This window comes from Priapulus caudatus, unplaced genomic scaffold (assembly GCF_000485595.1).
Source record: "Priapulus caudatus unplaced genomic scaffold, Priapulus_caudatus-5.0.1 Scaffold594, whole genome shotgun sequence".
NCBI classification, from domain to species: domain Eukaryota; kingdom Metazoa; phylum Priapulida; class Priapulimorpha; order Priapulimorphida; family Priapulidae; genus Priapulus; species Priapulus caudatus.
This window is the reverse complement of record NW_014577655.1, coordinates 138,531-152,165: the sequence shown is the minus strand read 5'-3', so window position 1 is coordinate 152,165 and position 13,635 is coordinate 138,531. Positions and strand designations below refer to the sequence as shown.

At 41.6% G+C, this 13,635-nt stretch overlaps 1 protein-coding gene across 1 annotated transcript in view; it reads right to left on the bottom strand.

Moving 5' to 3' along the window:
* Positions 1-13,635, bottom strand: part of LOC106811952 (cytoplasmic dynein 1 heavy chain 1-like) — a 97,245-nt gene that overhangs the window by 33,101 nt on the left and 50,509 nt on the right. The window contains 16 exon segments of the mRNA XM_014815693.1: positions 744-783; positions 1,098-1,248; positions 1,592-1,808; positions 2,856-3,040; positions 3,617-3,856; positions 4,584-4,799; positions 5,034-5,151; positions 5,347-5,542; positions 6,130-6,283; positions 7,071-7,250; positions 7,799-7,990; positions 8,228-8,321; positions 9,068-9,282; positions 11,380-11,541; positions 12,515-12,706; positions 13,095-13,281. Coding sequence (XP_014671179.1) covers positions 744-783; positions 1,098-1,248; positions 1,592-1,808; positions 2,856-3,040; positions 3,617-3,856; positions 4,584-4,799; positions 5,034-5,151; positions 5,347-5,542; positions 6,130-6,283; positions 7,071-7,250; positions 7,799-7,990; positions 8,228-8,321; positions 9,068-9,282; positions 11,380-11,541; positions 12,515-12,706; positions 13,095-13,281 — 2,739 coding nt within the window.

Sequence of the window (13,635 nt, the reverse complement as noted above, 5' to 3'; positions counted from 1 at the left end):
GGGGGGGAGGAAGAGAGAGAGAGAAAGAGAGAGAGAGAGAGAGAGAGAGAGAGAGAGAGAGAGAGAGAGAGAGAGAAAGATAGTGACAAGCACAGCTAGAGGGAAGAAGAGGGAGGAAGAGGGAGAGGAGAGAAACAGGCAAAAGATAGGGAGAGGGAGAGGGAGAGGGAGAGGGAGAGGGAGAGGGAGAGGGAGAGAATATACACCCCAAGATAAAAAATTGCATTTGTTTGCAATGGCTGAACCTGCATCCCTATAATTTTATATAATATGATCTGCACATACATACATGCACAGAGAATTTATTCTGTTAGTAGTAAAGTAAAAATGGCAACTAAAACTTAAGAATAAACGCAGACAACTTTTGCCTTGCCATTAAGAATTATATAGACAAGAGAGATACGGAAATAACCGTCACAGACACAACACACAACATTCAATAGTGATATATGTATATAAACACACGAACACACACACGCATGTACACACCCATGCACACGCACACGCATATCACCAATTAACGTAACACCACAGCTATGCGGTAAACAAAATGAGTTTGTTTTGGGATTGTATGGCATTATTTGTTTTGTGGCACTACATTAAACAAAACACGACAAACACTCATAAAACCACGCCATGCTAAAGACATGAACTACGACACTATGCCTACATAGTCATAGTCTAAGTCATAGTCTTAGTCATGTCTATTAGTCTTGCAAAAATCGGAATGAGTATTCCAGTACATCAAGACATGAATGAATATTTCAACAGACAGCCATAGTGCTGACATGTGCAGTTAAAAGAACTGGTGACTGTGGTTCATGGTAAATGGTTCTTCCACCTACGGCAAGAAAATTCACAGTTAAGCGGTTATGGCTGCCATGCACAATGGTAGGCACAGTGTTACTGTTACCAGTAAGACTACAGGATGATAGAGGCCCCGACTAGGCCTTGGATTGAACCCACTATATACACACGTGTGTATCTGTTTAACTGCGCACACACATCACATCAGGGGTTCATAACGACAGGCTGTCATTACTAAACCCTGATTACATGCGGACAATACACAGGTATATATATTTAGGTGTACACACCCTGCAGCTTGAGGAGATCTGAGCGCTTCTCATCAATATCTGGTCTCTCAGCTTTGAGCACCTGGTTCAGACACTGGCTCTGTAGGCTGCTGCGCGTCACCGTGAAGTTGACAAATGTCACACGCGAGCAAATGTCTGGTGGAAACTCCACCTGGTGAGAGAAAAGTGAATGAATGACTGTTAATGCAACTAGCAGCGGAACGAGTCTAGCAGTGCATCTCAGGGTAAGGAGCTTTTGGGAAGCCACAGTAGTTTTCATTATGTCTTTAAATCGAAAGATTTGTGTCACAACAACATGTATTAACTAAAGTTTGTTTGCGTGCGAATGAGAATGATCAAATGAGCTGTATTTCACCGTTATCCATTAAATTTTTTTTATGGGAATGGGTAATGGGGAATGAGAATTTTTATGGGAATGAGTAATGGCAGACCCAATGACACCTAAAGATAGTATTATCTGCCTAGTCACCCATCGAGCGCGGCAGAGCACCTACCGTTGGATCTCTCGTCGAGAGGAAGATGGCGAACGAAGGTGACAGATCGATATCCTGATCGCCGAGAGTGATGAGCACACGTCCGCCGGTGCGCCGAAGCTCTCTGTTGAGCACAGGGTTGAGGATCGGGTCGTAGTTCTCGACGTCCTGCACCAGCAGTGGGTTGCCGAAGCGCAGAGCACTCTCCAGGTTCTTGCGGAACGCATCGTCGAGGAAACTTCGTATAAAAAAATGCCAAACTACGTATAAGAAAATGCGAAACTACGTATAAGAAAATGCGAAAATACGTATAAAAAAATGTAAAACTACGTTTAAGAAAATGCAAAACTACGTATAAGAAAATGCAAAACTACGTATAAGAAAATGCGAAACTACGTATAAGAAAATGCCGGTGCCATTGCAGGGACCAATCCATGTCGTCGTATGACCTGAAGTCATGATGCTCATGATTTTATGCACATGAGATGACGAATACATTCATCACACTGTCAAAAATCCTAAAATGACGGCGATCGAACGGGGAAACGATTCAACGACCCCATAACTGAAATTTTACTGATGTTTTCGTATGTACCATGTTTGATGACAGGCAGAATTTGGCAGAATTCACCACATAATATTAGTATACCATCAAATGCATGTGAATTGGCAGTAATATCCTGTAATTTGCAGTTATTGTCTTTATTATATATACAGATTGTGTGGGTCATGGGAGCTTCGTCAACGATTATAGCACGGCTGTTGTTGACTACGTTTGCTAGGTTGCTGCCTTTGTTGATAGCACACGTTGGGGTGTGCTGTGCGTGGAAATTTAGTGGTATTTTGAAAGTGGAGCGTAGAGTTCTGCCTCCTTTCAGTAATGTTGCTGCAGTACCACTGGACGCCATTGCGAGGGCAATGTATTCTACATGTTTTAGGGAACGAAGTTTTGCATGTACTAAGTTAACTAAGAGAGTTTTCCCAGTGCCTCCTCGAACATCAAGGAATACAATGTCTGGCCGTGACTGCATTATTTCTGCCTCAAGCCACAATCCTGCCAATCTCTCTGGCAATAAATGCTAAATCCAGGACATACACACAAATGAGTGTTGCCCGCTGCCCACACACATGCTCGCCTGTCTGCCTGCACGCCCGCACTTGCACCCAAATGTCATTTTCCCCGACGCCCACACACATGCCTGCCTGCCTGCACCCACAAAGGCAGCCAACCAAACCTACGCCTCCCAACGATTCCTCCTCCACTCCACCATGCATTCGCTCCTACCTGGTCTTGGTGATCTTCTTGTCTCTGTACTCATTCATGATGAACTCGGTCGCCTGACCTGACGGGTCGATGATCAGCGGGTAGCGGTTGAAGCGCTTCAGCATGATGGCGTTCTCGGTGCACAGGTCGTCGGGTGGCAGCGCATTCGCCTGCCATCTCAGACGCTCGTCTGCATTCGACAGGTACTGCAAACCGAATGTGATATGTAGTAATGTACTGTGTAATGGTACTACATTGTGTGCGCATGCACACACCGTGATTATTTATTCTAATTGTATTCATGCGCGCACGGGTGGCGGTCTCTTTAGTGAACATGGCAGCCCGCACGAAGCGTTATACGTGAATAGAGATTTGCAACGAGTATTACTACTGTTCTGCGCATGATTTACCCACCACAGCATATTACACCGGGAGGTCGGCCATGATTAATGTCGTACCATGATTAATTACGACCGGAAAGTTAACGAGTAAGCTTTCTGGATTATAAAACAGTCAAATAAATTTCCTCTGCTATTCTTATAGACATGATATCACTGATGTTTTTAGAATACAGCCAAACCTGTATATAAGAGTCATTAAAAATGGCAAGCCACATATATTGACAGGTGAACATTCTACAAATCTAGAGGTGATTTCAACGTATAACTGCTGCTCAATGGAAACATCAAGTGCCCTTCGTAACCAATCATCCATTCTATAGAGGTCACTGCCAACATGGGTTGACTGTATTCACATCGGTACTTTGCCGAGGACTTACACACCTCGACCAGAGCGAGATCACTCCTGAATTTGATGTTGGCCTGCTGCAGGTGGTTGGACCAGCTGTGCAGCAGGTGCTGGCGATAGTGCTGGTCAAAGTAGCCAGCGTAGGCGAGGAAGGCAGACGACAGCAGCACGTCGCCGGCGATCGTAGACATCTGCGCCTTGAACGTCTCGCTGCTGGCCTCCCAGCGAGACCGCTCACTGCTCAGACTCTTCAGTAGCGCCACACTGCGGTCAACCTGTACAACAACATCGGACAATCGTAGTGAGCCTCGTGAGTTCTATCTAGTGGCAATAATCTAGTTCTATTAATTAGTTATGTCTATCTAGTGGAATTAATCTAGTTCTATTAATTAGTTATGTCTATCTAGTGGCATTAATCTAGTTCTATTAATTAGTTAGTTGTATCTAGTGAATCTAGTGGCATTAACCTATAGTTCTATTAATTAGTTAGTTCCATCTAGTTGCATTAATCTAGTTCTATTAATTAGTTAGTTGTATCTAGTGAATCTAGTGGCATTAACCTAGTTCTATTAATTAGTTAGTTATATCTAGTGGCATTAGTCTAGTTCTATTAATTAGTTAGTTCTATCTAGTGGCATTAACTTAAATTAGTTCTATTAATTAATTAGTTCTATCTAGTGGCATCAACTTAGTTCTATTAATTAGTTAGTTCTATCTAGTGAATCTAGTGGCATTAAATCAATGCCGCAGATTGCTTGTGATCGTTGCACTACTGAAAGAAAGTTTTCAAGGATGGGTAAATTTAACACTTCCCATACCGATAATGAACCCGGCACATAAAAAACAGAATGTGGACACAATGGACCAAAAATACTTGAAAATGTAACCAACATGCCAAACAAACTGTCAGAGGGACCTGAGCATTACATATAACAAGTGTCAAGAATTACTCTGCGATATTGCTCGAAGCCAGTCACAACACCTGCCATGCACAGATCGTACCTTCCCCTGCACGTTGGCGAGGTCAGTCTTGATAGCCTGAGCTTGGCTGATGAGCATGGCATACTCTTCCTTGTAAGCAGCAATGCTCTTTTCTAGTTGACTGATCAGCTTGTTGACCTCTTCTCCCTTCAGCTTGTTCGTATTCGCTGTTCTCTCCAGATTTTTCAACTCTTGTCGGAGTGGGTCAACCCGATTCAGCATCTCTGCATAGTTCACCTATGCAACAGACAGTCATACATGTATGCATGTAGAATTCTTCTTCTTCTTCTTCTTCTTCTTAAAGCAACACTATATAAATACGATAAGTGTATTTCAGATATATATAACATTGTAAGTCAATTACTCTAATTGTTCATAGAATATATATTAGCTACAAACATGAACATATCAATACAGATGTGTATAGATATGTTAATGGTACAAGTAATAACCCACAAAATAGATATTTACCTGTGCAATGGCCCACTTCACTAGGGGACCACAGGCCAAACTTGCACGGTTCACATTCACAAAGTTGAAGTCAGGGTTGTCTAGATATTTCTGCTTCATCTTCAAACGAATGTCATCCCTAGAACATGACACATTAATCATCACTTGTAAGCCGAACACCTTGCTTTATGAGATATGTATGTATAATCAACACAATAGTATATATTCTCATATAGCATGCACTCAGATATACTCTAGCATACACAGAGCTAATATAACTAAGAGGTATCCACCCCTCTGATTAACTACTACTACACCCTGCACAACTACATACGTCAAGTCGTTCGTGTCAAAGTTGACGATTGTTGTGATGAAGTTGTCGCGGATGATGACCGTGCGAATTTGTTTCCAATCCGTCGCATTTTCGCCCAGTAGGAGGCACACAGACTCCAGGGCGAGCTTCACCATGGCAGGTGGATTGCCCATCGATCGCACCTCGACCAAGTGTTGCTTCTTGATTGACTTTACAGCTGTAAAGCAAGTTTACATTCCACATCAAAACGACAATGATAGCATGGTTTTTGTGTGTTCAAAACAGTGAATGCTCTGTCACTGCAGTAGGCATTCTACGCTATAGAGCAGTGGCATATAATCGCTATACAAAGCTAGCGCCAATATCTAGTTAACACTTATAATTGCATTTTTAATTCCACTGGGAATTCAAAAACCACTGCAGTTTAAAAAATATTAGAATAATAGTAGTAGATGAATAAGATGCACACACACACACACACACATACGCACGCACGCACACACGCACACATACGGTGTCTCTATGAACGTGTGTGTTGTATATACGTACACACGTGGCATCTGCATATACATGTGTAGTTTATGCATGCACACACACATGGTTTTCACATTCATGCACCGTGTGATGTGTGCGTGTACATGTGTAGTTTATGCATGCACACACACATGGTGTTCACGTTCATGCACCGTGTGATGTGTGCGTGTACATGTGTAGTTTATGCATGCACACACACATGGTGTTCACGTTCATGCACTGTGTATGTACACGTGTACATAAGCATGCAGCGTCGTCATGGTGACTCACCGGTGCGAGCGTCAACGAGAGCTGGCTCCACCTGCTCAAGGTCGTGCAGCACAAATGTCTTCTTCTCATTGATGACCTTGGTCTGCACCAGTAGAGCTTGCTGAATCTCCTGCGATGTAACCTTCTTCTTTTCGGCCTCTTGCTGGTCTTTCACCTACAGAAAGTGAAAATGCCTTAATGAGAGAAAAATATTGATAACACACGTGCTAACACTAACTTTAGTCGTTAGCTTGGTGACCTTATGTTATTTGTGATAAACTTGTTTAACAAGACTATTAATTATCATTATTCTGAATTGGCATAAAACATGACCTCATGTTATGTTTATTTATTGGTTAATTAACCTATTGACTAAACAAATTTAAATTTAATTAAATTTAAAATTGTTCTAACATTAAGGTTTTTTTTAGATTGCATCCAAGATCAGACAATCATTACATAAACTGGTGCCTTCTCTATAATGTCCAGTAGTTACAACATTTATCAGAGTATTTTTTATTCCAGACTAGCCATGCCTAACCCCCTTGGATATTTTTACTAAGTCAGACAATCACCCCAAGTATGTATGCATACATGAACATCTGCATGCCAACTTTGTAGCAGTTTATTAATAACTTAATAAGCATTGTTTTTAGAATGTGTTATCATAATGCTGATTAGCTAGACATGCTTATCGATCACACAAGAAAAAAATGTGAATCACCATACCTTTTAACCATAAATAGTCAAATAGATACAGTCAATATTCATAATAATTATCTCAAACATTCCACTGAGTGAATCATTTTCATAGCCGATGCTATATTCACACTTACCATCTGCTTTAGTTTAATATGTTATAGTTAGTTTTTTATTTTATTATCAAACCTATTAACCATGAATATGTCTCAAACATTCCACTGAGTGAATCATTTTTCATAGCCGATGCTATTCACACTTACCATCTGCTTTAGTTTGTTATTGGCTAGGTGATTCTTCGATACCAGGTCCTGCGACTTCTTGGCGAGTGACTTCTGCAGCTCCTCCACCTGGTTGACAGTCTCATGGATCTTCTGCAGACCCACCGTCAGGTGGAGCTGCTGCTCCTCCAGGTCCATGCGCTTCTCATTAAACAGTTTCATCTGCAGAAGATATAGAGGCATCCATAGCAAAGGCAACAACTTTTACTATGTACTGTTTTAATATAATTTGTAATATATTAATTATTAATTATATTATATTATATATTTTAATTATATTATATTATTATAAAATATTATGTATATAATATATGTTATGAATACAATATATTTAATATATTATTGTTTTATTTATTACACATATCATCAAGAGCGTATAAAGAAGGAGAGCGTACAGCGATAAAATGTTGAAACCATGTTGCAGTATTAGTCGAATTAATAAACTTTCCCCGTTTTATTTTGACAATTTCAAGATGGTTTTCGCCGAAAATACCAGATTTTCACCGCTCATTATCTCAGTGTAGGGGCATCGTAGGGACGTGCGGTTTGTTTTATATTAACAAGGTAGGACAGCTGGTCATTAATACTGCAAAGAATCGTCAACCGGGGAATAAAACCGGCAAAGTTTATTAATTCGACTAATACTGCAACATGCAAAAATCAAATAGTGCACACATAGCCACGCTGACACGTTAACTGGTCACACTCACATAGTGGTTGATGAAATCAAGGTAATGCCGAGGTGTAATAGCCATCGTGCGATTTCCGCGTCGTTGCAGCTTCGCATTTGCCTGGTGTAGAGTGCTGTGCACATACACGAATGCATTCACGATTGCGTCCCTGTGACTGGGGTGGTCCGGCAACCCACCATACGCCTTAGGGAAGTAGTCAGGTGCCAGGTACTGAAATGCAAGTGCCAGGTGTGTTCACACATAGTGGCTTGTGCTTCAAGGGTTTTCCTAATGGATTATTTATAATTAAATAAAGTCATACGGAAAGTTATGAGAATGTTACAATTAAGCTCAGAGTTGAGTACAGTTCGACTGGACAGCGAGCAATGAAAGCCACTCGAATCACCTCTCAGGGTTTAGTATTGAGCTACAGTATAGTGATAGGATATAATATCAATGGCACCCTACGTTAGGAGTTTCAAGGTCGAGCTTGTTAGTAAACTCCTTTCCAACTTGATAGAGGGCACCATTGCTCCAATCTCCAAACCAGTTCAACACACATCTGTCAAATGAAACACAGTGTACAGTTACCACAGCAGAGAGCACTATACTCCTCAGATAGCACTATACTCCTGCCCTGCTGTCTATACTAACATACTAACATACTAACACGTGTGACTCCACAGTTGTTATAGGATGATTTCATTAATACTTCAAACACAAGCAAACACAAACTATGCTCGAGAATTAACAGAGCTTCAACAAATGCTTGCGGAACTCGCAATTAAAGATCGATTCAACAGAACATTTCTTGACCTTGACACTCAGTTACCTACAGATAACCCGAGAAAAACCAAGAGCTCCTAATGTGAGCAGTACTGCCTCCCCGAGGGCAGCTGTCGCATTACCCGGGGGGTCGCATGAGACATAGTTAGTTGTATGTAGGGTAGGGTATGGTGCACTGGGGATAAGTTTACAGAATGGATGGGGTAGCGCCAGAAAAGGTTTAGGAACCATTAAGGCTCAAACTCAGTAAAGAGAGCATTTAGCAGCTTCAATAGTTCTCACTATGCTCCTATACCAGAGCGCTGTAGACCTGGAGACCTTGGGGCTTTGGCCAGGGCCTGTGGGCTGCAGTGGCTAGGACAAGTGTAGTGTAGTGACTCGAGAAGAAGAAGAAGAAGGAGAAGGAGAAGGAGAAGGAGGAGCAGGAGGAGGAGGAGAAGAAGAAGAAGAAGAAGAAGGAGAAGAAGAAGAAGGAGAAGAAGAAGAAGAAGAAGAAGAAGAATAAGAAGAAGAACTACGCACCTGTTGAACAGTGCGGGAGATGTGGCCGCGCGATCCTTCAAGCCCTCCGTTGATGGGTTCATCGTGAAGACGACATGTAGGTTGTGGATGACCTGACCTATGAACCACTTGTACAGTTCCTCACTGCTGTCTAGCATCAGACCCTCCCTCTGACTGCCTTCCTTGCACTGAGTCATCAGTGTGGTATACTCATCACCCTCAAACAAGCCCGGTACCTGCAATTACAAGCGTGGTAATATGCACCCATGAACGATCCTGTATTCTAAAGCATAGGAGGCATACAGGTCAACACAGAAGGAAGTATCCAAAAAGGTAAAAGTACTGGAAAATTTTTAATGGAAATTCTGTTAGGACAGTCTGTCCTCGCTTGAAATTGCTCAAGACTTTTTTCAACATTTCTCAATTTAACATTTGTAGTTTTTAGCTATCCGCGATTCCAACAAAATTATTTCACTACCTGACCTATTCGTTAAATGTCGTTGTCACCCAATATGGTGTTTACTAGGCGTGGGAAAATATCCACTGAGATATTGATGTATCGTAATACAAACCTTTACCATACATGATTGTATTGATACATTTGACCATTAATAATACATGACGTATGGCTGTATCAATACGTGGTAAGAGAACTGGGTGAACGAGACTTTAACTAGACAAAGACTTAAGCTGCGTTTACACTATAGTCTTGCGTTTACGCTACACTTTGTCAGCAAATCGTCCCGATTTCAAGTGCATCTTGATTGGTGCAAGAAATTTGATTGTGTTGGAGTCGGAGTCGGAGTCAAGTTGCCGAGTTGGAGAAATAGAACGTGTTCTATTTTGCACGACTCGAACAATTTGCTGACAAAAATCGATAGTGTAAACGCAGATTTAGACATTCATGAATGTATAAAATTGCAAAATAGCTGTATCTGGCTTATGTGTCAAACTGCACAGCGTAAGGTACAGCTGAGAATAGGTGACACCAGCGGTGATATCCGAGAGCATTTAGCACCCAGCATGACATGATCAGTACAAGCAGGTGACTCTAGCCTCGATTTAGGCATAATACGTACGGTTTGAAAACGCACGCCAACAAGTCTACGAAGAACCCACAAAACTCATACAATTTCTTATTTTTACCATATATATAGATATCAAGACAACAAAAACAGTATCTGTGGTGTCACATGCCTTTGAAAGCCAATTATCTTACTTTAAATGGGAGCACACTTATTCCTGTACGGCACGTTAATATTAGCTTGTAGCTTAATTATAAACCGTAAAATAAATATATTTACGCAGGGCATAAGGTCGGTGAGTTAGTTTTTACGGCAGCGCCATCTTGTGACAAACTTAATAGAATCAAGTTCTTGCACCCATTCTGGTATGGTGCCAGGAAAAGGTTTCACTACACTGCTTAAAGGCGGAGTTTACTCTAGGTTCTAGGGTTATTTTCAGCTAATTTAGGTTATAATTACGCTACATAAAAAGTTTTATGGTTCAATCACCATTAGAAATATTATTAAAAAATGTTTTGAAACTAACGACTACAGTTTGATTACAACGACGATGGCGCCACTCAAAGCGCACGATCTGATAAGTTGCGCAAAACCACTTTCCAGCCAAGGGCTACAGACCGAGGGTGTTTCTTATTTATTCATTTAAAAGCAAAAAGATTGTAATATCTTATAAACGACATATAGTTTCAGTTATAATATGGATAAATTTGCCCTAAAATGAATATCGTTCAGTTAAATAGCATTTAGGTATAAATATAATTGCACTTTTGTGATTAGCCCTCGGTCTGTAACGTGCAAAATAAATGGTCAAATACGCAACTTTTTCAAGGTGGCAGCACGGTCGCGGGTCTCATGGCGCCGTTCAAATTTCGTAGCGTTGATGTGTAAATAATTATAACAATTAAATTAGGTATCTGGTAACAAATACGTATGGGTATAGACGATTTGTTATCCAGTAAGTACAGTTGTAGGCAGTAAAATGCTAGAGGCTACTGTCCCTTTAAGGATATAAACACAGTGTTACTCCCCTGTAAAATCAATTAATAAAAATATTCACTACGCAAATACTCCTCCATCCTTGCATCAGCCCTTCATGTGTAAATTCTGTCTCTACACATCCCATGCCCTCCTGACTTTCCCCATATCCTCACCTCTCCATTGAGTAATCAGTAACACAAATGTTCTTTCTCACGTAAGTCTAATACATTCCTACATCAAGCTCCACTCTATAGCTTACTAAGCTACTAAGCCTACCCCCCCCCCCCCCCCGAAGCCTTTATTCAGACCTTCCTTTCCTCCCGACCTCACCTCTCCATTAGCCAGCAGGGTGTTCATTCTCTCGAGGAAGCTGGAATCGAGTACGTTCGACTCGTCCATGATGAAGGCAATCTTCTCGTCCCTGCACCCTGCACGCCGCAGCACTGTACGCAGGTCCTCATCAAAGTCCATTGCAGTGTACTTGTTATGCACCTGACAAGTGGAAAACACCGTTAACGCCTTCCTCGCACAAACTCTCTCCTTAAACATCACAACACGTGCTCTCTTATGGTCTTATGAGAATTTTCACAACCTAATTTCACATTGCGGCTGTGCATGCTTTGTAGAAACCCAAGTCATAGCTAGCTTTCGTCTACTATACATCTGATACATTGTAATTATATAAGCTGTTAACTGTTTACTTTGGAAAACTTGTGAATCTTGACTTTCACTAAAATTTAAACGTTTGTCATGGGGACACTGTGTCATAGTTAGATATCGTAATTAAGAAACCTTACAAGAGGATAATAGTGGTTTGCTTCTATTGGGTATTGGTGTCGGTTTTGTTAGAGTGCTTAATTAATAAGATGTACTTGAACTACATTGAATAAACTAGAAAGGGCAGTTGTCGCCAACTACATGTATTCCCCGTGTTCTCCCCAAGATGTGTAAGTCAAGGTCAAGGTCAAGGTCAAATAAAGGTTGCAGTGACCTGGTTTCGGTACGCGACACACCTTCTCCCCAAGATGTGTAAGTATACCAAGTTTGGTCGCGCTAGGTCAATTAGGGGCCGAGTTATAGAGCGGAAGAGAAATATGATAAGGTCCAATAAAAGCCGCAGTGACCTGGTTTTGGTATGCAACACACATTCTTCTCAAGATGTGTAAGTATAGCAAGTTTGGTAGCGTTAGGTCAATTATTAGCCGACTTCGTCGCGGGGGATACAATAACTGTATCCCTCGTTTGTCTCAGTTTGCACACTAGGCAGTCAGCATATACGTAAGACTATAGGTTAGACTAGTGCTTCTTAAACTGGTGAATGGTTCACCCAAGGAAGAATGAAACTTACCAAAAACATATGGAAATATAGTCGCGGGTGAATGAAAATTTTGTGGTAAATACTCGAGGGTGAATACCATTGAAATAGTTTAAGAAGCACTGGGTTAGACTATATATTCTCATTCACCTTGATCTGGTAGACATGTATGCCATTGAGCCAGGCAACAAAACGCGACAGGGTCGTCTTGCCTGCTCCACTCGTGCCGATCAGCAGCAGATGGCCCTGTGGCTGCCTGAAGATCCTGTCTATGCGAAGCACATGGTACAGAACCTCGTTGAACAACACCAATGGAACATCCAACTCCTCCTCATAGAACACCTACAATGTACAGAAGAACATCAACAGGGTACAGGTAAGATAATACTACTGTTTGATGGCATTCCTGGCTAAACTAATTCGTATGTGAATGTATTTTGCGTTTGTATCCGTCTCTGTAGAGTGCCACCAGAAAAGAGAAAAGAGTATAGAAAGTAGTATATAGAAAAGAGTATAGAAGTGTAGAGAAAAGGTGTTACCAGTGGTGATATCTGAGAGTATTTAGCACCCAGCAAGACAAGACCACAACAAGCAGAGGAAAATTATACGTAGGAAAAGTGCTGTGCCATACCTGGATTAGAGCTCAATTCTAGTCTCATGTTGAGCGAAATTATCACACCTCACAACAGCTAACTAGTACACAATTTAAGACTACAGTCTGGCAACTCACCTTTAGTCTCGCCTTAACATAGTCCCTCAGTTCTTCCAGGTCTACTGGTACATAGTCCTTTGACAGCCAGTTGCTGTATAGGATTGGCCGGCCAAGGGCAGCTTCCCGGTTGATGCCAGGGAAGTGCTTCAGTCCTACCATGTTTATGTTCTCATCTGTCCATTGTCTCTCCTCGTCCTCTACCAGCCTACAACACACATGTATGCACCTATTACACCCTCCTACAGACTTTAGCATCATGAGATCATTCATTCATGAGAGAATTTTCCATTATAAAACAACTAGCATTTAACAGAATCCCATTGCTGGCCACACTGCTACAATCATTCCAAAACGAGCAGTTATGAGACTGCCTGGCCTGCTTCACATTACACAGGAACATACCTTTGGTGTTCTATGTGAGAAAGGTAATAAAGATCAGACAATGGAGCAGGTGTGTGTGCACAGACCACACCCATGCACCCTTGTACGCACGCACACAGCCAGACACACACACACGCACGCACGCACGCACGCACGCACGCACGCACGCACGCACGCA